We start from the raw sequence: 26,011 nt of genomic DNA, 5'->3' as shown, positions 1-26,011 counted from the left end.
TTCCCTTGATTTGGCCCGTGTTCTAAATTTTATGTCATTAAGTTTTCTGTATGTAAATTGGGTTTTCTTTATATAAATGTTATGAAATTTCTGTTATTTAATGAAAAATGATAAATGTACTTTTAAAAAATGTATATATGTCTTTCACCATCGTTTAAATTTATTTATTCCAATTATAAATTCTTTGATTGTTTTCTCCTCTCTTCAGTTGGTCTGACATGTTTTCCTGTTAAAATACGTCTTAAATAATTTAAAAAAATACATTTAGCTATAAAGGAAACGATTTAAACGAAAAATATATTGGAAAATTAATTTATTTCCATATAAATACATAAAATATACTTTAAGGAACGATTTTTTTCAATCTACGCTCAAAAGAAATTTCAAAATTTCAGTGAAAAACAAAAACTTCTTAGCACACTAGGTACTGTATATCTGTAGTTTAGAGAGACACTGACCCTCGAATAGCTCTGAGCACGATGCTTGCAATTAAGTGGTAAGGGTGGAGGAAGCGATAAGGTGCATTTGTCATAAGTTTTATTTCAAGTTTTGCAGGAGAATAAGTTAACACACAATATTCAGGATTATAACCATGTACGGGTTTTATTATTTTTGTGCATAAATAGGTAAAAAATAATTGAAACAAAACTTTTGTTTTAAAATCACTATAAATATTTTATTATAACTTAATTATAATGTCTACTGGTTAGCCTCGAAACCTGTAGACATTATAATTAAGTTTTAATAAAATATTTACTGTGATTTTAAAACAAAGCTATATTTTAATTATAAAATGGAAAATCACAAAGTTATTGCTTCAAATATAAATTATAGGTTGAAAAAAAATGTCTAACTTCTATTTGCATAGTAAAGAAATGCGAGAATTAATTTGTTACATTTATTATATCGAAGAGAACACCGTTTTGATATTATTGACAGAAACTTTAAAATATTTCAATTTACTTTCATATAGAAGCATAATACGGGTAAGTACTGTAACTTCTATTGCAGGTTCCTACTTATTTACTTTTCCATACAAATAATTTGAATATCAATTACGATAGCAATGTTCTTTTATTAAAAAATTCTTAAATTTTCCCACTTTAACTGTTTTGTCATTAATGTTAACTTTTACAATTTATTCTCTATGAAACAAAACTAATATAACATAATTGAATGTTTATTATAGCTATATAAGTTCTATTGTGATAAATCAATATTTAATTTATTGTTTTGGCATTCACTTTGTGGTAAGACATGATGAAATTGTAAAAGAAAAACACTTGTTTTTTACCACATGAGTTTATTTTATTATGACGACTAGTTTCGGAAGCTATGCTTCCATCTTCTAGTCTAAATATAAACATTCATATATTATAGCAGTTTATATTTAGACATAAAGATGGAAGCATAGCTTCCGAAACTAGTCGTCATAATAAAATAAACTCATGTGGTAAAAAATAAGTGTTTTTCTTTTACAATTTAATCAATATTTTCATAACACGGATATTTTTAAAATTCTGTTTGAGTTGACCATTTTTTTAACATTATATTAATCTCATTTTTAACGCTTTGCAGCGGTTCCTGTCCAGCCATGCAACAAGAAGACCCACTTTGACTGTGGCGGTGGCATTTGCATCCCCCTGTCCAAGGTTTGTGACAAGAAACCGGACTGCCCCAACTTTGCGGATGAGCCTGCCGGTCAATGTGAGAAGAATGAATGCGCCGTTGGAAATGGAGGCTGTTCACAAATCTGCGTGGATACACCAGCGGGATATTATTGCGACTGTCAACCCGGATATAAGTTGATGGATAACAAAACCTGCGAAGGTATATTGTTTATATTTTTAACTGCTCTTCCTTTCTATAGCTCTACATACAAATATCTAATATCCTATACCTCTAAATAAATCTCTGTCAGCCTCCGTAGCCTAGTGGTCAGCACGCTCGACTACCGCACTGGAGGTCCTTGGTTCGATTCCTAGGGTTTCGATTTGAGGTCAAATAAATATAAGTGATTTTTTCACTTTAATATTTATTCAATGTTACCCTGGACTTGCACCTGAAGCGGAGGGCTGATCACCTTCCTTCATGTGTTAAGGGATTAAGATATCACTGAGTTTATATGATGCAGTGCCCAATGCACCATTAGGGTGCGGATGAGGGTTTGAAGAAGAAAAAACTTAATAAATATATTTTTATAATTGTCATTTTCAGATATTAATGAATGCGATGACGCGGGAAGCTGCTCTCAGATATGTATTAATGAGAAGGGGACATTCAAATGCCAATGTCATTCTGGTTATATGCGTGATCCCAGAGACGTTACTAGATGTAAGGCCACCGAAGGGCACGCTTCTCTTTTGTTTGCCAGGAGATACGACATCAGAAAAATATCTCTGGACCATCATGAGATGACCGCTATTGTCAATAATACTAAGTCTGCTACTGCATTAGATTTTGTATTCAGAACCGGAATGATTTTCTGGAGTGATGTGAATGAACAGAAGATATACAAGTAAGCCACTTATTTATACACTATTTTTTAAGTACATTTTAAAATGTCATGAATTCTGTGGTGCAGTTCTTGTCAATATTAAATGGAATAAAATAACAACTATTGCTGGTTGCTGGTGAAATAAAATTAATGTGGAAAAAATTACTTAGTTATTTTATTCTATAAAATGCAGTTCTACCAAGAAATACAACACGTAAATCTTTTATTAAATGGGTAAACAGTTTTAAAGATTCTCATCTTATCTTCTTGTTTTCTAAATTAATATCTATGAATTTTACAATTGACTATTTATTTTGAACTATTAACATGACATCTTTATTGTCTTTTTTTATATTGAGTACTATATCGCTCACTCCTTTCAAGAACGTCATAAATCAAAAAACTTGATTTTTCAGGATAACGTTTTAAAAGTTTAAAAATATAACACAATGTATTAAAAATAAATATCTTTTTGAACTTTTTACTGTGCAACAGATCTTTTTAAGTAAAACCTGAAGGTTTTTTCCCCATTTGAAAAATATTAAGTTATTTTAAAAAATAATTAAAGAATACCTTTTATTCAAAATGCAAAAACAAAACTTTCCGCCCTGTAGCGGGTAAATATTAAGTTAAAAATATGCCTCTTTTGCTGGGATATAGTACATTTTCTGGACACTCCGAAAACAAGCACAACTGAAAATTTACGATTTTTGATTTATGACGTTCTTGAAAGGAGTGAGCGATATCTCCAAGCAAAGTGCTCTGGAATGTGATGGATGAAGAGTTTTTTTTCCTAACTCTTTTTTTCCTACTATATCATATTTGTATAATGTATGTTTATTTTTTTTGTTTTTTCTAGGGCACCGATTGATGAAGGTAGCGAGCAAACTGTAGTTGTTTCCGAGCAGTTCATAACATCTGATGGTCTCGCTGTAGACTGGATTTACAATCATCTGTATTGGACCGACACTGGTAAAAACACCATCGAGTTAGCTAACTTGGAAGGTAATATGCGGAAAGTTCTCATCAAAGATGGATTGGAAGAACCGAGAGCCATTGCTTTGAATCCGATTGATGGGTAAGCAGATAAAATGAGACAATCATCTTCTATAAAATATGCTCACATACAAATGCAAGATTTTCATTTCTTGCTCTTTCAAAACTTTGAATAACGGAATTTTGTTCATGGTCAATGTATACTTCATCTAAAGTTGATTTACTTACAGATATTTTTATGATTTTCAGGTGGATGTTCTGGACTGACTGGGGAGTTGAACCTAAAATTGAAAGAGCTGGTATGGACGGTACACACAGACAGACTATTGTTTCGTTCGAAGTCAGGTGGCCCAATGGTCTGACATTGGATCTTGTCAGAAGACGCGTTTATTGGGTACATAACATATAAATATTTAATTCTTTAGTTTTTTTTTACATGTTGGCTTCTATAAAAAACCTATTTCATTCAAAGAAACAAATATACCAGTTTTATTTATATACATATAAAATATGTATGTTTATTTCTACACATATATATCATGAAAATTTACTGGTTAAATAATAATTATGAACATTTTGCAACGATAACTGGTCCATAAATTCCTCTTAAATATAGCTCCGTAATTGGAAACGATTCCTGATTGTTTTTCTGTCTTTAATTAAATGCTATCTTAGCTATAGTTTTTATTTCAAGTTCTAATTATGTAATTGTAATCGGTCCACTTCCGTGGTGTAATGATTAGCGTGTTTAGCTACCGTGCTGGAGGTCCCGGTTCGATTCCAAGGGGGAGGTGTGAAAATAAATATTTTTGATTTTACACTCTAATATTTCCCTGGACTGGTCCCTGAAGGGCAGAACTGATCACCTTGCCTTTATGTATTAAATACAATTTTCTTCTATTTGATTCAAGCTCTTGGTACACTGCATTAACAAGTTGATAATGAATTAATTTGCATCATTTAGGTGGATGCTAAGCTTAATGTAATATCTGCTTGCAACTATGACGGCACAAACAGACGGGTAATATTATATTCCCGAGAATACTTGAAACATCCTTTCTCTATCACAACCTTCGAGGACTGGGTCTACTGGACCGACTGGGAGAAGTCAGCTGTGATGAAGGCCAACAAGTTCACCGGAAAGGATGTCAAAGCGGTTACACCATCTCATATGGTAATTTTATACTATTTTTATTCACTTAATATTCCCTTGAAAATATTTTACGAATTTTTGTGTTGTTTGAGTGCAGTCTTCATATAAATTGGACATGTTGCACAAATTAACGAGAAAATAATGCTTATTTTTTAAAAGTATAATCCCAGTAAGAACTAAGAAGACATGATTCATTAATTACCAGCTTCCTGAAAGTGGATAGGTCAAGAGTCCGAAATATTAGTGGGTGTGAAAAAATCCGCCATTGTGAAAAACGTAAAGAATGCCTGCAGAGACGAGAGTTATTTGGCAATGTATCCTCTCTGATGTGATGGTTAGTTAGTAAATTGGTCAAGTAATTTTATACAAACCAAGGTTGAAATTGGTAAGCTGAACTTTGGTTGTATTTCTAAAGAATGGCGTTTTAAAACTGGCAATCAATGCTGTTGTTTGTTTTTCCCAGAGTAAACGCATGTATAAAGTACATATTTTAAATAGACGATAAATGTTTTCAATGTCTGCAGAGTCGCAATTTATCCTATTTCCCTGCCCACTAGGAGTACCAGCTTAATCAGTCAGTTAGTCAAACCTGATTTGGTTTTTGTTTATTCTAGCTCCAACACCCCATGGTGATCCATGTGTACCATCCTTATCGCCAACCTGACGGGATTAACCACTGCGCGGCCGTAAACGGCCACTGCTCCCACTTGTGCTTGCCCGCCCCCCGCCTCGGGCCCCGCGCCCCCCGCGTGTCCTGCGCCTGCCCCAAGGGTCTGAGACTGATGCCTGACGGTCTCATGTGTGTCGAAGACGGTAAATACATTTTCACATCCTCATTTGTCGTGTATGTATTATTTTTTCACAGAACTTCTTGGGATGTATGATAACCACTGCAGTAAGTAAGTAATTTTATTCCGTATTAAAATAAAATGCTTTATTTTTTATTATTTTATTGAAGACTATGGGGAAAATTAGTTCTATAATGTTATGCAACATACAAAATTCTGATTTTTATTTTCGACCATTATTTCTTGACAAATTAGCACATGCATGCTTAACCCTAATAATTCAACAATTTTTGTATGTCAGCAACATTCATTCCTGTGGGCTATGTTTATCAGTAATAATCTACATATATTTTAATGGGTGTTCTTTTCTGGATTATATGCATCGTTTGGTACTATCGGTGACAGCTTTTTAAAAAGCCACTCGATTTATGCGAAAAATGATAAACTCTTTTTCCCTTTATCTTCAATTATTACATAAGTTGTCACTTAAATTTAGTTTAGTATGTGATTTACACTTGTTTATGAAATGAGTATTATATTGTATTTGTATTACGAATGTTCAATAATATATTAAATGAAAAATAAGTTAAGCTTTACACAAATCCATAGGAAATTTGCATACTTTAATGTAAAACCTCATTTATTCGATGTTGAATATTGAAAATTAAAAAAAAAACTCTTTTTCATATGAAAAGAGATCGGGTGAAAAAAAATCTAATTATCTAAAGTTTCATTTGAAGAAATTTTGGAGCGACCAAACTTTTACAATGTCCTTATTCGAATAAATCAGCTTTTACTTTAGACCTTCACCGGGTAAAACATTGCAAACGCCAGCTGGTAAAGAACTTTTTGATCTGAAAAAAAAACTTACCCTTAAGAGTGTCCTTGGATCAAGGTGTTTTTTTTCTCAGTATTTTTATATCATATACATTGTTTATTTATTTTGAGATTAACAGGAACAAAATGACCTAACTGGTATTTATGATGTTTTGGCGGAAAAGGATTGAATTTTTTTCATTTATATTATGTCATCTGTAGACATTTGCATGAGGTTTATTTAGTTATATTTTCAGAAGAAAGCCAAAATGCAATGACTTCCATAATCCTAGATTAGAAAATTCCAAAAACCCATCACATTCAATATGACATATTTGATTCTAGAAGTATTATATCTATTCTTGTAACAACTCAATATCAGATAGTTCCAAAATTAGGAAACGGTAAATTTAATGGATGCTTTTTCCATATTTAGGAAGTAGATAGTCTAGATCCTTTTTTTCTCAAAGCCTCATCCTGCTTCTGAGAAATAGCTGTTCTAAATACATGCTGCTAGCAGATACTGAAAGGTATTTCACAGACTTTAATAAAGAATATAGAAATTTTTCACTATTCATGACCCACCATGAATAATGCTTTGACTCTGGTTGAGAACATTTTTTTTTTAAACATATCGAGTTCAATAATTCTTATATATATTTTTTTAAATAATTTAAACATGATTTACTTACGCACTAAATTTGATGGATTAGGCTGAGTATTCTGAATATACCGAGTATGGCATTATTACCAGCTTTAATTCAACAAACCGAAAAGTAATCTGTATCAAAAAACAAATACATACATATTCTCAAAATATGAAGCCAGGACTATTATAAATTTTACTTCAAACCTGGAACAAAACTGACAAAAAACATTTTTTTATGTTTAATGGTGTTGTGGACTGATAAACATCACAAAAGCCTTTCTTAATGACTATTCCATTTTGTTGATTTATTTATTTATTGTTCAACGTTTATTTTATTAATGTATCTAGTCCAATGTCGGATTATTTTTTCTATTATTTTTTGTGTAAACCGAAAACAGTATTTTTATACAAGTCCCTTTATTTTCCATAATTGTATTTTGGTATGGAAAATAAAGGGACTTTATAAAATCATTTAAGATACTTTTAAAAATATATTTTTACACATCACTATTTACTGTGATTTCAGATTTTACATCTTTATGAAGTAGTTTTAGTTTTACACACTTGATAATACATTTATATATGAGTTGAGAAAAAATGCACTTTGCTTTTTCATTTTCATCAGTCGCAATGGAATATCATTGCATGACTTTTGCATCCACTGCTGTTGGATATTTTAATGCTTTTATATATTAAATATTACATAAATTATTCCTTGACTTCAAAATCAACTTTACAAATACATATAAGACTTATTATTTTAATAACATAAAAAGAAATATGCTCTACATTTTTTTATTTAAAAAAATAACAAATTACCAATTGAATCATTATAACCCATCAATCATTTCTTCTTAACAACAGTACTGTAATTAGTTAAATAAATAAATTATTCATTATATAGGTATATAAACATGATTATCTTTTGTAACTTTCAGCTGAGTTAGTATAACTTCATGATAATTTTTAACTATTTGATCCATTACCTAACAGATTATTTTATGTTTTAAATTATTTTATTTTCTTTATTTTTGTTTTCATATTTATTTATTCCTAAAACAGAAACAGAAAAGCCAGTTAGCACGGAGACCACCTTGGTAGATGTAGTGAGTGAGGAAATATTTACAACCCATCGTGAGTACCCCAAATCCTTTCTTCTTTATCTTCCCCTTTTTTTCATCTTTTAATTTTAGTCTTGGTTAACTTAGGGTCTAACAAAACTATCATTTCACTTCAAGGATAGATATATAATTTCCCCTAGGGGGTCATGGAATTCGGACTATTGTATAGAAATGATGACTGTTAGTTTTCTCCAAATAATTCGCGCTTAATGCTTCATGTAACTCTTCAGACAACAATATAACACACAAAGAATTCATCCACAGAAATATGACACGAGTACTATCATCCATTATCATCGTCCGTTGACTTTAATCGGTCCATCGAATCCATCGCTTATCATTCTCTGCCTGCAACATTTGTTGCATTATTTCATTGTGTTATTTTGATGTGTGTAGTGCATTTGGAAATTTTTTATTTAACCATGCATGTGCATTTATGTGGCTTTATTGTTGTTGATTGGCATTGCAGGACAAGATATACCGTTAGATCCGGCCCTACTCATCACCGGGAGCCCTTTTGACTTCAAGTTGTACCGAGGCAGTATTTACAATATCATTAGGCCTGGCCAACTGACCGATCTAGTGTCCAATATGTTCAGTCAGATAGTGTCGGGTATGGGCGGAAAAGATAATGTGGAAGCCGTGACAGTAGTGTCTCCCGAGAATGTGACTTTACCTAAAGGCCTCTATTGGGAGAGCCAACAGTCGCAAGTAGAAGACTTTTACGATTTGTACTACAAAGAAGATTCTCCTCGACCCGGCCCGGAACTGTGGGAAGGCGAGAAGGGGATAGATGAGGGGGGAGTGGGGAAACAGTTTAATTCCGAGGACTTTAACGCGCTGTTTAACCTACCCGAGGAACCATCCGGGGTCGACGGTAATGAGACAAAACCATATTATGACACACGTTGTCTCTTCTTTCTTCACATACTGCTCTTGGCAACTTTTTGGAGGTGTTGTAATATTTGTGTTTTGTCGGCTGAATTATCAACCATTCACTGGAAACTTTACTTTTGTCTTTCACATTATTTTATAAATATGCAATATGGGATGCATCTTTGTGAGAAAGCAAACATTAAAGGTTGCAGAGCGCACAACGGGTCGCATCTTTACAATGATTCCACACGCTTTAGCTTTATTTTCGCATGAACCTTTCTGGTGGATTTCGCACCCCAATACATATAAACACTTATTTCTTTATAATTCTACTCACCACCTCTCCAAGTTTTACACATTAATTACTTCTTGGTGGTAGCTAACTTATGTTTTCTATTTAAGTTGTACTTTACCTGAATAATTTGACAGCATTGGGATATGGGAACTAAAATTTGTTTTTAATATCCACACTTACTTTTCTCCTAAGGTAAGAATATCAATGCAAATATTTTATATTTACTGAGTGTGTTGTATCTATAATGCATATTTTTATTTAATTACGATCTTAACTTATGAAAATGCTTTTGAAAAATCTTCTTCAATTTGTGGCTTGTGTGCATACTTTAACTCTTATCATTTATTTTTACTGAAACATGAAATCTTTTCTGATGTTCTTATTTCTTAATAAAATAATATAATAGCTATTGTTTAAAAGACCGAATGACTTTCAAACATTATGCGACCAAGTAATATTTATTTATAATAAAAAGTATTGTAAATCTTTAGCACATTTTCTGATGGTGAAAAATTGTATCAATTGTTCAAGTAGTGTTTGAAGATTTTCAAAACATCCCCAAGTTTTCTTAGTAGCGTAATCTGGGCTGCAATTCAAAATAATTAAAAAATAAAAATTATTATGTTTGAAATCAGGTTTCCTGGAAAATGTATAATTTAGTTTGGCGTATATTAAAATTAAATTTAAAAAAAATGTTTTTACTATAAATAAATTGAAAATTGTTAATAGTGTGGAATATTACTAACGCCAGAACTCGCCTGAAATCAACATGTATTATTTTTATTAATGACCCACTGGTTTATTATAAACGATTGTAACAAGTAATAAACTCCTTATTTTATTTGTGGAAAGGTTAAAATTATTGTTCATAATAATATTTCTAGGTGTGGCTGCCTCAGATACAAATACTACTGCGGTATCTTCAGACGGTCAGAGTACTGGTGTAGTGGCTGGAATCGTTATTGGTGTTCTCTCACTGCTATTTTTTATTTTCTTAATAGTAAGTATTCATTCCTTATCAACTAAACCAATTTTCAACAGACTTTAACTTGCTGTGTTTCTGTGTGACTTCTACCTGGGCCACCCTTAAACCGACTTCTTGTCCAGGAACTTTTGCAAAACTAATGAACAAAGAAGAAATCAACGATGGAAAAAAAAACATGAAATTTTTTTGTACAACTTTTCACTTTTTCTTCCAAAAACTCCCCGTAGGGTTTTGTTAACTCTCTCCTAAATAGTGCAATCATGAACTATATTTTTTCATCCTAAATTTTCCGGCAACCTAAGTTGAGATCAGACCTTGAAAAGTTATGCATAATGGCCAAAAAACTTAAGCAACGTTGAGTAGCCCATTATTGCATTAAATTTGCCTAGTCCATGAATTAATTATTTATGACCCCTAAGTCAAATGTATGACCTTAACAACAACTGATCTTGACAGAAACGTGGTCATCGATCTCCCCAGATAATACATATTGGCCTTATTGTCATAGTTTCTACTCAGACTTATTTTGAAATGACCAATAAAATATGCTATTATGTATTTACAAAATAGAAATAAAATTATTTTACATAGTTATCAGTAATATTGCTGTTCTTTACTATTACTTTATTTCCCATTTTTATTCATAATTTACTACCACTATGGCATCTATTGATAAATATTACAATAACCTCATCTATCTCCAAATTTGATACTATATACTGCTTGTGAACCAACATGCCCCATGTATCAATACACCCCATATAACCCATTAATTTGAACATTTCAAAAAGAAATTAGTAATAATATTTATGTCTGGCAAGAACTGAATATATTTTTGCTTTGCTCAGCACCAAGGTGCTTATTATTATTATTATTATGTAGTTGAATTCATAACAAATACGTATTCATATTCTTATTGTTGCAATTCTTATTATAGAAGCTGCCATGTCACTCTTTTCATTCTATTCAAATTTGTGTAACTCGTTTACTACATAACATAAAAAGTCATAACCTCAAAAAAGGGTGTTTTCTTTGTATTATGCTGTAGCATTTTATCAGTATTAATAATAAGTGTCAGTGAACATTGAATTGTCGGTTAAATAAATATTTTTTTAATAAATATAATTAGTGGTTTTGTTCAACAATGAGTTTAAAACATCATTGTGTTGATAAAGTCATAACATCAAAGGACAAGAACAAAATAAGCAGGCATATAAGTCTTAGGTGGGATGTACAGAAAAATGTTACTGCTGAAAGTGAGTCAGCGCATCTCATGGATGATTCATGTACATACTGTGATTTTGAGGAGAATCACGATGGCTGTGTTCACAGTCAGATATCAGATGAAGTTCATGACTCCTTGCTGGATTCATCTTTCAAGCCAATTTGTAAATCCAATAACAACAGGAAACAAAGTTCTATCAAGGATATTATTAAGACAGCATTTCTCAAGAGAACTGACCCCCCGAGTATACCACTTCCTAAAGATGGTTCAGCACACCCGTCCCCAAATAATCACGCAAAATATTATCACACTTTTACTGCAGCCAGCACCGCTCATAGACAGAGCACTGTAACAAAAGTGATGGACATATTCCGTAATAAACAAAGTACAAATGAAAACACTCAAGAAAATCAAGTGAAATCCACTCAGAAAGTGGGAGTTTGCTCTAGAATAAGACGTGCTGCTGATATTTTTTACAGTGGAAATAGTAGTCGCAGAAATTCTGGTACAAAAAATGAGATAGTTAGCAGTTCATCCCTTTTCCGTAATACCCGAGGGCTATCGCTAAACGATCCTTTCTTGGAACTGATTAAGTCACCGACAGCAAACTATTCAGATAATTCTATTCTCATCAATTTCTTTAAATATCATAAATGTGTTGAATTAATTCCTACATCTGCCAAGGTTGTGATATTTGATTCTCAATTACTTATAAGAAAAGCATTTTTCGCTTTGGTTACTAATGGAATGCACGCAGCACCAATTTGGGATAGTATTCAGCAGCAATTTGTTGGTGTTCTGACTATCACTGACTTCATCAAAATTCTACAGAAACATCATCAAAGTCAGGATATATTGACAGATATAGAGAACCACACTTTGAAAAATTGGAAAGATTTACTGGAAGGATCTCACATGCCAATAATATCGATAAAGCCCGACATGTCACTGCACGAGGCTGTAGTAATGTTAACTGAGAACCATATTCATCGCTTACCTATTATTGATTCTAATCTGGGAGACCTTCTCTATATTCTTACTCTCAAATGCATATTACGATTTCTGTTTATTTACATAGCTAAGTTGCCTCAACCGACATATATGAATGAGAAATTATCTCACCTAAAGATTGGTACATTGGAAAATATAAAAATGGCATCGGAAGAAACATCAGTTATAGAAGTTATCGAAATGTTTATTACATACCGTATTTCAGCACTGCCAATTGTGGATAGTTCTGAAAGACTAAAGGGCATTTATTCTAAATGTGATGTGATCAATCTCGCTCTTGATAAAAATTACGACAATTTAAATGCATCATTGAAACAAGTAATCGCGAATAGAGATATATGGTATGAAGGAATCCAAAGGTGTACGCTGGATGATACATTCTACGATTTGTTGGAGAAAATTGTTCTCTCCCATGTTCATAGACTCGTTATTGTGGACAAACAGGACAAAGTCATTGGGATGATATCACTCTCTGACATGATGAAGTACATGATTACACAACCACTACAATGAAGTACATATTAATATTAGTCTATAAAATGTAGTGTTTGTATTGACATTCAAGTCCAAAAACTCAAGCCATATCTAAAAGTACTACGCACTTGTGTGTATGTACTTTATAATGTTATGATATATATTTTTAAATAGTTTACTATATGATAATGAAATAAAAACCTTAACATTAATATTTCTTCTTTAATTTCATACCCTCATCTTTTTTCATCAAATTAAAAAAAAAAAATCTGTGTATTTGTTTTATTACAAGGATCCCTTTCAATAATTATGTAATATTTCAGATTGGGATATATGTGTATCGCCACTACCTGCGCAGAAATGTGACGTCAATGAACTTTGACAACCCAGTTTACAGAAAGACAACCGAGGATCAATTTTCATTGGAAAAGAATGGATACGCCCCTGGAAGTAAATTGTACCCAAGCACAGTTGGAGAAGAGGTAAGAGCGCTTACAACAAGGGACTGTACACAACCTCATATCAGATAATTCTTCTTTGTTTCAACATATTCGGTTCAGATTTATATTTAAAAGTGTATTTTCAGATTAGAAATCTATTTGTCTCTCTAGGTATAATTGAATTAATGTTACACAAGTTTTCTTTTGAGGAAATTCAATCAAAATATTTCTAGTTGAAATTCACTATTGAAAATTTATTCATAAAAAAGTAATTTATTGATAATATAATTATAATTTGAATATTCAAAGTAATTGGGATATTTTCAAATTACATCTAATGCTATTTTAGTTCTTAAAGTAATTTAGAATAACATATATTATAATATAGATGTTAAGCATAAATTATTTAATTGCATATTACTGTAAGTGCATTGTATGTATGTATTAATTTTTAATATGGATTTTGATTTATACATATTTATACATAAATTTATTCAATGTTTGTCAAATTTGTATTATTTACACATAATTTTGGATCATGAGTGATACTTACCCAATAAATGTAAATGTTTTAACATAGTTTGTAAGCATTTATTACGTATACCTAATTAATGGCACATTTTTATTGTATTTCTTAAATCTATGAGTGTATAGAAGTAGATTATAATCGTTGTTAAGAAAAAAATTATTTGACATGATGTGCCAACATTTTACCTAATCAGTATTACAAAGGTAGTGATAAATTTAATTATGAAATTCATAATTGCCAAAGTTAAAATAAATTATTCAATTACTGATCAAGATTAATTATTATTATACATGCATAATATTTTTGTATTGTTTACCAACCATTTTCATCCCGATGACACCTCTTGTAGTAGTCTAAAATATACCTTTAGATAGGTAAAATCAAAATACCTATGCTGGATCTTCTTTAAGATTTTTTTATTCTATTTTGTATCATCGAATGTAAATAATAATTTGAATTGAATCACATATTTTTCAATTTCTTACATGCTTTTTCCATTGACGGTAACAAATCGGTAAGTGGATATAATAAATACGATATACATAACATAAGAAAAAACTACATGGCCTATTTTTTTCTAAATTTATATGAACTTTAATACTATTTTTTTTAAATAAAATATTTTATCTACTATTGTAATTCATTATATGAAAACTACAAGTTCTCAGTCTTCCCAACAGACTCCTTTTTCTGACTACATTCGCCTCAAATAATTTGCAAATTATACTATTGATGATGACTATTATTCATTTTATTGCTCGTTCAAAAGCTTCAGCTTCATAAAGTTTTTAGTAACATATTTTTTATTTTAAAAAAATTTTGAAAGTTAAATGGTGTTTTTCTTTTTTCCAGGCCCAAGAACCGCTTACAACTCCCGGGACAAATGAGTTTGTATAGCGAGGCTGTTATTCCAGAACATTAGTGTAATGTTAGCGATGCAACAAAACTGTTGTAGAATTTCTGACGTCAAGTTCACTTTAGACATTCAAGAGTTGGTATAATCTGTGCATCACAATCGCCAGATCACTAGTTTATCTATCCAGCCTAGAACAATAGTATTAAATGTATCATTTAATGAAAAATTTATACTTGTATGCAACATCACCGGTGTACCAGTGTACCAGTGATGTTTTAGAACAATGTTCCTGTAGTAAGTTTTGTAGTATGATTTTGTATTTTCTTACTACATATTTCATTTCACTCCAACTTGTGTTTGTATTTACCAAAGGTAATGAAATTTAAATTATTCCATGTTGGTTCGCTTTACTAGCAAATTTGTGGAAGATAGATACTCTCAATAACTTTTCATGTACATTTCTAAAATGTACACCATGTTCTTTTAATTAATGTACAGCCAATGATTACTTTCATAGAGTGCTTTGTGTTGCACTACAAATGCTATTCTGAAAGGTAGTTCCTACCATTCACCGAGTACTGTGATCTAACCTTAAAAATCTGTTATTATTGTTAATTTGTAGTAAATAAGTTTTTTCTGAATTTCCTGTGGAACATATTTGCGTGCATTCAATACAAACTCTGTACTATATTTCTGGGAGTAAACTTGGTAGCAAATATTTAATGGAATGCGATTCAAGATTTTAATTTAATTTGATATTGCTCAATATTTATAGTGCTTAATGTAGATCTCTTATTTTCTTATCCATTGATTATTTAATGTACCTCGCATTTTTAATTGTGTACATTTAAAAAAAAAAGATTTTCAAATTCTGTCTTTCTGCTCATCATTAATTAGCTAAATGTTCTACGCATTATGTCAAATTTATGAACTATTTACTGTTATTTGTGAATTGATCATATTCAAAAACTAGTAAAACTTCTTCATTATATAGAGAAAATATATATAATGTTTAAAATTGATAATATACAAATATTTGTGATCACATGTCTTATAAAATAATTTTTAATCAAGTTTGGTTCGACTTCATAATATAATAATTTTAAATTAATGAGTTAATACATGAACGTAATCTGATTGCATTTTATTATAGTTTCATTTTAAAATGCAAATACAAAACTAAACAGTTTCCTAAACGGACATATGAGGCTTAATAAAAAATGTACTGTAAGTAAATTTAAAAATATTAGTGAACAAAACTTTATATTCATCTGACATTACTTCTTTTATTATTTATATGCATGTGTACTTTTTGTTATTTTATTATTATTTTTGTTAAAAATTTAATATATTAAAGACATCTTTAGATAAAAAAAATATTTAAGATTATCTACATCAAACAATGTTTCGTATCCAATGATTGTGTTTATTACAATTCATTATAGTGATTTATATTTATCAGTTGTAAGATGTAAAATAATTAAGTTTTTACCGAGTCATAAGGGGATAAATTAATTAGGCTGTATAAGTCTTACTGGTCTAGTTTATACAGATTATTATACAAATATTGTCTCACAGTTTAAAACTTAATCATTCATCAATGCGATTTATTCTTTTGAAGAACACATTCAGAGTAAGTGGAAATTGTGAGTGAAGGTGTGTGAATCTGAAACGGTATGATTGTTAATATTATTGTGAAAAATATTTAGATTTAAATTTTTTAATCCGGCCAAATGATTGTAGGAAATCTCACAATTGAACATTTGAAATATTTTTACATAATAAAGTACTGGATACTGCATGACCCCGCTACAATTTAGATTGCTGGTATATTTATATGAATATATTATATTGGAAACATCATTTTGTAAATATAAAAGTAAATGGTAATATTAAAAACTGTGTACTTCATTTATTGTTTTATTTATGTATACCATGCACCAATAAACCCTTTTTCTGCAAGAAGACCGCCGTACTCGTTTCATATATAAATACTAAATAAACCTTAAATATATAAATACTAAGCACTTGGCACGCATCCCCGTTGAATAGCATTGTCTTACTGGCAACTATCAATAAAATTACTGGCAACTATCAATACAATTTATAAAACTACGCATAAATAACTATCAGTGATGCAACAGTGCAAGAACTGGTGCTGAGAGGCCACCAATAGGACACTCAGCACTATTAAGTTAAGTCTAAAAAACTGGGCCATGTTCAAGACCCAAGAGATCTCTGCTGTCCAAACTCAAAACACAGTAAGGGACTTTTTTTTTTTAAAGTACGTTTTTTTGCATTTTTGGACTAAGTAGATGCTACATGTCAAAAAATGTACTACAAAAAAAATGTCCCTTACTGTGTTTTATGTTTGGACAGCCGATCTGGTTCAATAGCTCAGAGATGAAACACGCAAAGGAACTGATCATGGGGTACTCACGGAAATTCACTACAGAAGCTCTAAAGCTTAGCAAAAAACAAATAAGGTTCCTAACCAGGATCTTGACAGGATACTGCAGACTGAGGAAACACATGACAAAAATTGAACCACATGACTCCCCAGTATGAAGATTTTGAAACGCCAATCCACATTCTCTATAATAGTGACGCACTCGCTCGCAAACGAAGTCACATCCTTGGGGGGACCAATACTGGACTCCGAGAAGGTGAAGCTCCTACCGCCAAGACAGGTTATATGACACATGTAGGTCTTGAGAGTGAGCTGTGATACAGAGGGAGGTCACAATAGACCTAATATGGTCGCAGTGACATAAGGGATGCAAGATCCCTTGACCACACAAAAAATAAAAGTAACAGTGATCATTTATATATAATAAATAGAGAAATTTATAAATGGTTTAGGAGCATTGTGATTCATACGCTGCCAAAATTATTAACCAATTTAATTCATTACTATTAAATTGGTTAGGTTGTTAACCTGCTCGTCCATAACTTGATTCCTTTTTTAATATCGTTTTTCATAGGCCACCTAGACATATAAAAGTAGAATTGTATGAAAATATCTCTCTGTGTAATACGATAATATTACAAATAAGTCCACCTCTGTAGTGTTGTGGTTAGCGCTTTTGGGCACCGTGCTGAAGATTCCGGATTCAATTTACATGGGGGGGATGTAAATAAATATATATTGAATACTACCCCAGACTCCATTTCCGTAGTGTGATGGTCAGCACGCTCGGCTAACGTACTGGAGGTCTCGGGTTCGATTCTCAGGGGGGATTAAATAAATAGAAGTGACTTCTTCACAGTAATATTTATTCAATATTACCTTGTGGTACCTTAATCAGACGGCTGATCGCCTTTCCTTCATATGTTAACAATCAAGTTAACACTGCGTTTATATAATGCAGTGCCCTATGCACCATCGGGTGCAGATGTGGAGGACTGAACAACTTTTTTTTTACAAAAAGGAGAAAAAATTCAGATTATTTCTTAAGGCAGAGCTATATTTAAAAAATCTCAAACTGGAGTGGCAGTCCAGAATTTTTATGACTCATTAGATCCCTAGTTAGGAAGTTAATGATTATAAATCAAGAAACTCAAAATATATGGTTAGCGATAGCACCATCCATAATGAAACAAAACCGCTTCCCAAGGACTGGAGGAAAAACTTTGCGAGGCTGAAAAACAAACAAAAATACCATTAGATTGCGTCGATAACCATGGTAATCTGACGCATAATTATTTGGTGTTTTTCAGGACCCAAAGTATTTTATCAATTATTATTCTAGTTATCATTAAATAATACTTTACTATTCTTGCAAATGAACTCCTTAAGGTACTAATTTATTTAGCTCCCTAATATATTTACGTATTTGATTTTTTTCCTAAAACACCATTTTTGCATTGAAAAAATAAGTTTTCTTCAAAATAATTATATGGCTTTGAAAAGAAAAGAGTTATTGAATGGTCAGGAATTTAAGTGTAAGCACACTAAAATGGTGTTGGGAAGCATTAAATAATTGGTTTATGGATTCTAATAAAATCAAAAAGATCTTTTTTATATGTTAGTCCATATGTTCCTATTGAGTTAGAATAACCTTTTCACTGTTAATCCCTGGGAGGAGGAAGGATCCTGGTTAAGTTAATTGGTGGTTGATCCATTAGCATGGAGAACTGAAAATGTCCCTAGGGAAAGTGAGGCCCAGAGCACCTAGCCTCGAAAGTGAGAGCAAGAACTAAAAAAACTACTGTTTGAATGCGTTGATGGTCAAAACAATATTATTGGCCACAGACATTTTGTGTTTTTTTTGGAAATTTCGGAACTCCTATAAATATAGCCACGAATTGGAGAGTTTATTTTCAACTCAATATGATTTCTGAAAAGTATGAGGCGAATGTGGTTGGTCATAGAAACAGGGAAAAACCAACGAAAACTTGGCGTGATCTAGTAGATATTTCAAGTACTATAAAGTGGTCAGGTCAAGAGTCGAAATAATTGGCAGGTAAAGATTATTTGCAAAGACAAATTGGTGTGGCATTTTATTTTTTCTGCTTACTCCTGCGTAAGCGGCGTGTTGGTTGGTATATTTATTTTAATAAAATTTACCTTCAAACTTCAGTTATTTTATTTTTTATTTTACGTACCTCGTTTATTTTTTGAGTAGTTATGATTTGTTTTATTTCTTGAGTAGGTATGTTTTTTTATAGTTGTATTTTTCCCATTGAAATAAGTAAGCACTTAATGGCAATTTATCCACAGGCAGCACTGACAGCGTACGTCAAATGAACCATAGATGAAAATAAAACCGGCGAGAAGCTCGAGAAGACGTGTCAGGATCTGTGTTGTTATCAAAATCCAGCTTTATCAACTATATATTATTACTACTTCTTCATTTCAAAATATATTAGAAATGGGTATGGTTTTGTGTTTTATTATTCCAATTTTTTTTTTAATAAAAACTCATTTTCAATTTTATTCCGTCGGTAAAGTAACACTGTACTTATTAATATATTGCCTTTATCCTTATAAATGTTTATGAACGAATGTATTTTTATTAATATTTACTACTTATGATGCACATTCCTCTTATATTATGCAAAATTTAAATGAAACTTAGGCTTTCTTTCATATAAAACATTTGATTTGTTTTATATTGACTAATAAGTTTTAACCTAAAATGTTTACGTAAATACATAACTTATTTATACCCATATACGTAATTTATATGTGGTTTCATGTGCACTTATTTATAAGAATAAACGAATCATTGTACAATTATTGGGATTTAAACCTTCGGCAATACAACAAGACAGTAGTATTCCCAGTTCGACAGTGGTATTTAGAATACGCCCTATCAAATTGAGAAGTTAGGAACCAAGGTGGTAATAATACTAGTGTTTTGCGTGAGGTGATATTTTATGAAATTCGCACCATACCAATTATCTTCAGTTATGTATCAGTATGTATTATAAACAGCTCCAGTTTATATTATAAATCTCCTACAAAATAATTAAGATATACCTCAGCCTTAATAAATCCGGCATACACATATTGAACATGTGCTTCAGAAGTGATCAGTTTATTTACTCCCTATTTCATGACGATCACCAAGAAAGTTGTATGGAAAATCTCCGTGAAAATTAAATTGCACTTTTGTATAATATATCTTTACAACATTTTGAGTGTGTCCAAATACTTGTTCACAAAATCTGGATTATCTCCAATTACAGGAGTTATTTTCATATTATTTTTTGACATCTCATCAAAGATGAAGAAGAATATGGAAGTCTGGGCATTTACGGGGCTTACGACCGTCATAGGCTGGTTTGAGTGATCACTTTACACACGTGTAACATAAATAAATGTAACGTAAATGCCCAGACTTCCATATTCTTCTTCATCTTTGATGAGATGTCAAAAAATAATATGAAAATAACTCCTGTAATTGGAGATAATCCAGATTTTGTGAACAAGTATTTGGACACACTCAAAATGTTGTAAATAAATTATCTGGTCAAATTATAAGCTTAATAATAAAAATGAAAATGGTATTTTCTGGCGTTTCTCATGTGTGTGATTATAATCCGGGATTCGGATCTCACATACTAATATAAGAGTTTCTGCTTAATAAAAAGCTTCTTTACATCTCACCAATAGATGTCTCTAGTGAAGTTTTAGTGATTCATGAATAAGGTTTCTAAATTGGTTCATATATATAGAACTTCCAAGAATTTGAGTAGTGTGGTTGTCAATAATGGGTAGAATTGGTGAATGTTACACGTGTGTAAAGTGATCACTCAAACCAGCCTATGACGGTCGTAAGCCCCGTAAATGCCCAGACTTCCATATTCTTCTTCATCTTTGATGAGATGTCAAAAAATAATAAAATATATCTTAGAAGCGACATCTGAAAGTCCCGGGTTTGAATTAATATAGTAACATTATGCTTTTTTTTTGCCAAATATGAACGGGAGAATAGAATGAAGACGCCCAAAAGACATGCCACAACCAGATTAAACAGAATCTAAAATCTGGTCATGTCAAGTCTACGTAACCGGAGGCCATATATGACTATATGTATAGATGTGAAGGAATCAAGGATTATATATCAGGACAAACGAGTGTAGTGTTACATCCTCTGTGCCTACCTCTGCAGAGAAACAGCATGATGGTAGTAGTAGAAAAGAGAATTGTACATAAAATGTACATTTTCAACCATTGCTTCATTCACAGATGAACGTAAAAAATAGGTAAAATTTCAATGGCCGCTATTTGGTTGTTATGGCCCCTCAAAACATGCCACAAAATTCACAAATGAAACAGTTGTCCGTCAGGTTTTCTAGTAATTTATAGTGGCGTAAAATCTGATCAGTAAAGGTTTCTAGAAATAGAGGAAGTTTAGATATTATTTTGGCCGGTGGGAGAGTCCAATGATGCCCCATAAAAGCAGGTGCAGAAACTCATACCGATCTAATTTTTTCGCTATCGGAAATAACTTGACCAACTGGATAATAATAATAATAATAAAACCCTTATCCGCACCCGAATGGTGCATAGGGCACTGTGTCATACAAACGCAGTGTTATCTTGATCGTTTTTACACATGAAGGAAAGGTGATCAGCCCTCCGCTTCAGGTACCAGTCCATGGTAATATTGAATAAATATTACAGTGAAAAAATCAGTAATATTTATTTTACCCCCCTTGGGAATCGAACCCGGGACCTCCAGAACGGTAGCCGAGCGTGCTGACCATTACACTACGGGGGCGGACAAATTGACCAACTGGATAGTCAGGCATTTTATTTGAAAATTTCTCCGTTTGTATATTCTTTTACTATATAAAATATAATTTTTTCAGCGGTTTCAAGCGGAACATCTTTCATCCTCTCGTCAATATTTGCAGTTCTACTTTTCTCTAGCATGCAAATGTACAGAACTTGGTTAGGAACAACAGAACTGCACGCGATTCTAGGAGGATATCTGGGATCTGTCCTGTTTCTGCTCATCTTGACTGTATCCTTTATTTTTATTGAATTGAGAATTTTCTTACAACATTTTGAGTGTGTCCAAATACTTGTTCACAAAATCTGGATTATCTCCAATTACAGGAGTTACTTTCATATTACTTTCTGACATCTCATCAAAGATGAAGAAGAATATGGAAGTCTGGGCATTTACGGGGCTTACGACCGTCATAGGCTGGTTTGAGTGATCACTTTACACACGTGTAACATTCACCAATTCTACCCATTACTGACAACCACACCACTCAAATTCTTGGAAGTTCTATATATATGAACCAATTTAGAAACCCCGTTCATGAATCACTAAAACTTCACTAGAGACATCTATTGGTGAGATGTAAAGAAGCTTTTATAAGCTAATATAAGAGTTTCTGCTTAATAAAAAGCTTCTTTACATCTCACCAATAGATGTCTCTAGTGAAGTTTTAGTGATTCATGAACGGGGTTTCTAAATTGGTTCATATATATAGAACTTCCAAGAATTTGAGTGGTGTGGTTGTCAGTAATGGGTAGAATTGGTGAATGTTACACGTGTGTAAAGTGATCACTCAAACCAGCCTATGACGGTCGTAAGCCCCGTAAATGCCCAGACTTCCATATTCTTCTTCATCTTTGATGAGATGTCAGAAAGTAATATGAGAATTTTCTTATTTATTGCTTTCATTTTCTCATTAAAAAAAGTCTGCATTACATTTTATATTTATACAATGCCTGCATTGCTCCTGTTCTCTTATACAGCTGTGAAACATGGCACCTTACAAGGGCCCAGAGCAGCCGTGTACTAAGCTTTGAGAATAGGTGTCTGCAGAGAATTTAGGCGTGTGGTGGTTACACTTTGTGAGGAATGAAGAGATAAGGCATAGGACGCAGCAAATCTTGATCACAACTGTCGTCAAGAAAAGGCGATTCAGTTGGCTTGGCCATGTGCTCCACATGCCTCCTGAGAGCCATAATCAAGCTTGTCTCTTTTACAACGCATCAGGTTCATGCCGCCCAGGACGACCACTGCTAACAATTTGTCGGCAGTTCTCGTCAGAACTTCGGGATGCGGATCTGACTTGGGAGAATGCAAGGTAGCTGGCAGCCTACAGAAAAACCTTGAGATAGTTTGTGGACTCTATATGCTCCACCTAGGGAGCGGATATGGTTGAATAATATATTCAATAATGTGCCATATATTTTATGAATGTCTCATGAGTTCCATACACAACGGGATCGCAATAACAAATCTGCAAACTGACTAATACATTAAAAAATTATTCATTTTTTGCTCCTTGGTAATATTATTGGTATTTCTCCTCAAACCAATTGTTTTAAGTTCTGTGTCAGCTCTCCGGGTGCTCAATGAAATATGAGTTTTTTCATCATTCAAATTTCAGTTTTTGATGAGTCGTTCACCAACACTACACATCTTTACACACTACCATAACGAAGGAAGGGTGATCAGCCCTCAGGTACCGGTCCAGGGTAAAATGGAATAAATATTAGAATGAAAAAATCACTTATATTTACTTGAACCCCCCTGGGAATCAAACCCAGGACCTCCAGCACGGTAGCCAAGCGTGCTGACCATTACACTACAGAGACGGACAAATATATATATGTATATAGATTAAATAAAATATAGATAGATTAAATATGACAGTAAGCGTATTGACGCTTACTGTCATATTACAGTATAATTCTGGGGCAAATTGATAAACTACTTCTCTATTTTCCTTGACAAAAATTTAATTATTAACCAGGCCATAGGAAATGTGGAGTCATTGATGTTTGGTAAAGCATTCCAGCTTAAATATCCAGAGATTATCTTATGTCTTCTCACATCTTTGATAGCCTCCGGAATGGTTCACAGAGTCTGTGTCACAACTTGGTATGTAATCATTGCATTAAACAGTTTCACTTTTGCAGCAATAATATTATCCGTTACATTAGATATTTCCAGTAGACATACACTCACTACTGACTAGTTGCCAATTTTCGAATGATGGAATAAATAGATTAATTCTTCATGGATGGATCACTTAGATTATAGAGAAAATGGAAAATGTGTTTATTTCTTCCCAAGTTTAATAATTTTTAAATGTTGAATATCAAACATTTAGCAGTAACATCAAGCAAGATAGATTTTTAAATATTGTAACCAATTATTGTGTGATTTAATTGGCAAAATGATATATTTTTATTTGGTTGTTTTTTTCCATTAAATTTGTTAATTTTCAATTTGACCATACCATTTTAAAAAATGTTTTCACTCTTTTCTCGAGTTGTCATATTTGCCTTTCTGCAGATAATATGCGGATTATTATATAATTGTTTGATTACACTAATAAATGCTTATTTTTTCAGCATATGCTTTTCATCGCTTGGTTTTCACTTTGTATATATAATATCTCAAAAGGAATATGCAACACCCATACAACATGTGCCGCAATCGAAGAAAAAATCTCACAAATCTTAAAATTTAATTTATAATATGTAACTAAAAACTTTGATACGTTCTAGTTAAAATCATAATGGACAAAATTTTATACAAATTAATCAACTTCATACACAAATACAAGTCACAAATAAATATAAATATGTACTACAAATAAATATGTTCTATTATTTACTATCCTTTGAAGATAATTTGTCAGTTGGGGTGACTGCAAACTATTATCCAAGTTCGTTGGATGCAGTTTCATACTATTCATGACTAATTAAAGGGGTAAAAAACCTAGTGACAGATGATTAATCCTTAGGCTACCAAAATCCGATATATCCGCTTTCAGTACTCTAGCAAGAAATATCGGATCTGATGTCATGATTTATAAAAAGTATCAGATACATTTTAAGTAGTATGTAAAGGATTCCTCCAGGGTTGTGTAAAAATTCGATTCACATTATTGTTTTTTTTTTCAATAAATTACACATCAATATTAAGAATTAAATGATCATTTATACTTTACAAGTTATAATATTACGAAAATACTATAACTTGTAAGAGAAACAAGAAAAACAAAGAATATTTAACCAATTTTGTTTCCACGGAAAGTAAGTTGTGTAAAACTGATATTCTTCAAAAAGATACATTTTCACATGTCGGGGTTAATCAACAATAAATTGATACAAATATTTATTGCATACCAAAAAAATAATTATTTGTCAATTGCTCATACCCCTGCTTTACCTTTGATATCAGTAGTCGCCAATTAAGCTGGTACGTCGTTTGATTTGCAGTATTATGCGTACGGCGTGAAAGGAGGTGGGCATTAAGTGAGCAGCATTTACTTGTTTGTCAATTTTGTATAAGGTTGCAAACATTTAGTAACTTCTATCATAACTACGGCTGTGAAATTTTTGTCTCACCGAATGACAAAGCTAAAAATTGATTTATTTCAATAATGGTACAGAATATTTTAAATTATGGAACACATTTTGACAATTTTATGTTGATATCACAACATTTCTAGCATAGTACATAACCCCTAAAGTCCTGGTAGCTTAAAAAATTTGTACATCGTCATCCTCAACCCATAAAAATCAGTGTGGTCTATTAAATTTCCAAATGGGGTATGCCAATTCAACAAAAATCCCAAAGAACATAAAAAATGTATGTGGATGATAGCTGCGGAGGAAATAGTGCGGAAAATTCCAACTCTTCGGCACATTCAATATATACATATAATATTTAGTTTAAAACAGAAATGAAATAAAATTTTCAGTATTGTTACTGCCATAGCTCTCCGCCTACTAGATTTTCACTCAGTTGGCAACAACTTTCAAATAAAATTGAACTATTCTTCCTAAGTACTACTCCAGTAGGTAC

General features: G+C 32.0%; 3 protein-coding genes across 11 annotated transcripts in view; all 3 read left to right on the top strand.

Annotated features, from left to right (window-relative positions):
- The window catches only part of LpR1 (Lipophorin receptor 1), a 44,140-nt gene extending 28,570 nt beyond the window's left edge, over positions 1-15,570 (top strand). For 3 of the 9 annotated variants that reach the window (XM_088262939.1, XM_088262937.1, XM_088262938.1), the window contains 10 exons: positions 1,579-1,830; positions 2,218-2,518; positions 3,357-3,575; positions 3,743-3,887; positions 4,458-4,667; positions 5,261-5,459; positions 7,962-8,033; positions 10,076-10,191; positions 13,210-13,368; positions 14,708-15,570. In XM_088262939.1, coding sequence (XP_088119065.1) covers positions 1,579-1,830; positions 2,218-2,518; positions 3,357-3,575; positions 3,743-3,887; positions 4,458-4,667; positions 5,261-5,459; positions 7,962-8,033; positions 10,076-10,191; positions 13,210-13,368; positions 14,708-14,752 — 1,718 coding nt within the window. In that variant the 3' untranslated portion in view covers positions 14,753-15,570. Of the gene's footprint in view, positions 1-1,578; positions 1,831-2,217; positions 2,519-3,356; positions 3,576-3,742; positions 3,888-4,457; positions 4,668-5,260; positions 5,460-7,961; positions 8,034-8,489; positions 8,898-10,075; positions 10,192-13,209; positions 13,369-14,707 lie in introns of all 9 variants that reach the window. The other 6 variants (XM_088262935.1, XM_088262936.1, XM_088262940.1 and 3 more) reach the window with 4 other exon arrangements.
- Positions 10,672-13,148, top strand: LOC148307716 (5'-AMP-activated protein kinase subunit gamma-1-like). The gene has a single exon (XM_088262943.1). The coding sequence runs from the start codon at positions 11,321-11,323 to the stop codon at positions 12,923-12,925; it is 1,605 nt and encodes a 534-aa protein (XP_088119069.1). The 5' UTR covers positions 10,672-11,320; the 3' UTR covers positions 12,926-13,148.
- A 3,900-nt stretch (positions 15,571-19,470) lies between the features above and the next one.
- Positions 19,471-24,794, top strand: LOC148307714 (dolichyl-diphosphooligosaccharide--protein glycosyltransferase subunit KCP2). The gene is made up of 4 exons (XM_088262928.1): positions 19,471-19,589; positions 22,035-22,189; positions 23,946-24,073; positions 24,550-24,794. Exons 1-4 carry the CDS (start codon positions 19,586-19,588, stop codon positions 24,659-24,661), a joined length of 399 nt encoding a protein of 132 aa, XP_088119054.1. The 5' UTR covers positions 19,471-19,585; the 3' UTR covers positions 24,662-24,794.
- Positions 24,795-26,011: the final 1,217 nt, after the last annotated feature.

Source organism: Brachycentrus maculatus, unplaced genomic scaffold (assembly GCF_059751285.1).
Source record: "Brachycentrus maculatus isolate JH-2025_06_01 unplaced genomic scaffold, ASM5975128v1 h1tg000193l, whole genome shotgun sequence".
Lineage (NCBI taxonomy): Eukaryota > Metazoa > Arthropoda > Insecta > Trichoptera > Brachycentridae > Brachycentrus > Brachycentrus maculatus.
Note: the sequence above shows the minus strand (reverse complement) of the source record. Positions and strands in the feature narration are given on the sequence as shown.

What these genes read in the sequence shown, in the direction of transcription:
- LOC148307714 (XM_088262928.1), top strand. An exon ending in TGTTTCTGCTCATCTTGACT is followed by an intron (nt 22,190 to 23,945) that starts GTATCCTTTATT and finishes ATTATTAACCAG; the next exon opens with GCCATAGGAAATGTGGAGTC. An exon ending in AGAGTCTGTGTCACAACTTG is followed by an intron (nt 24,074 to 24,549) that starts GTATGTAATCAT and finishes TTATTTTTTCAG; the next exon opens with CATATGCTTTTCATCGCTTG.
- LOC148307716 (XM_088262943.1), top strand. Translation starts at nt 11,321, where the DNA reads ATGAGTTTAAAACATCATTGTGTTGATAAAGTCATAACATCAAAGGAC.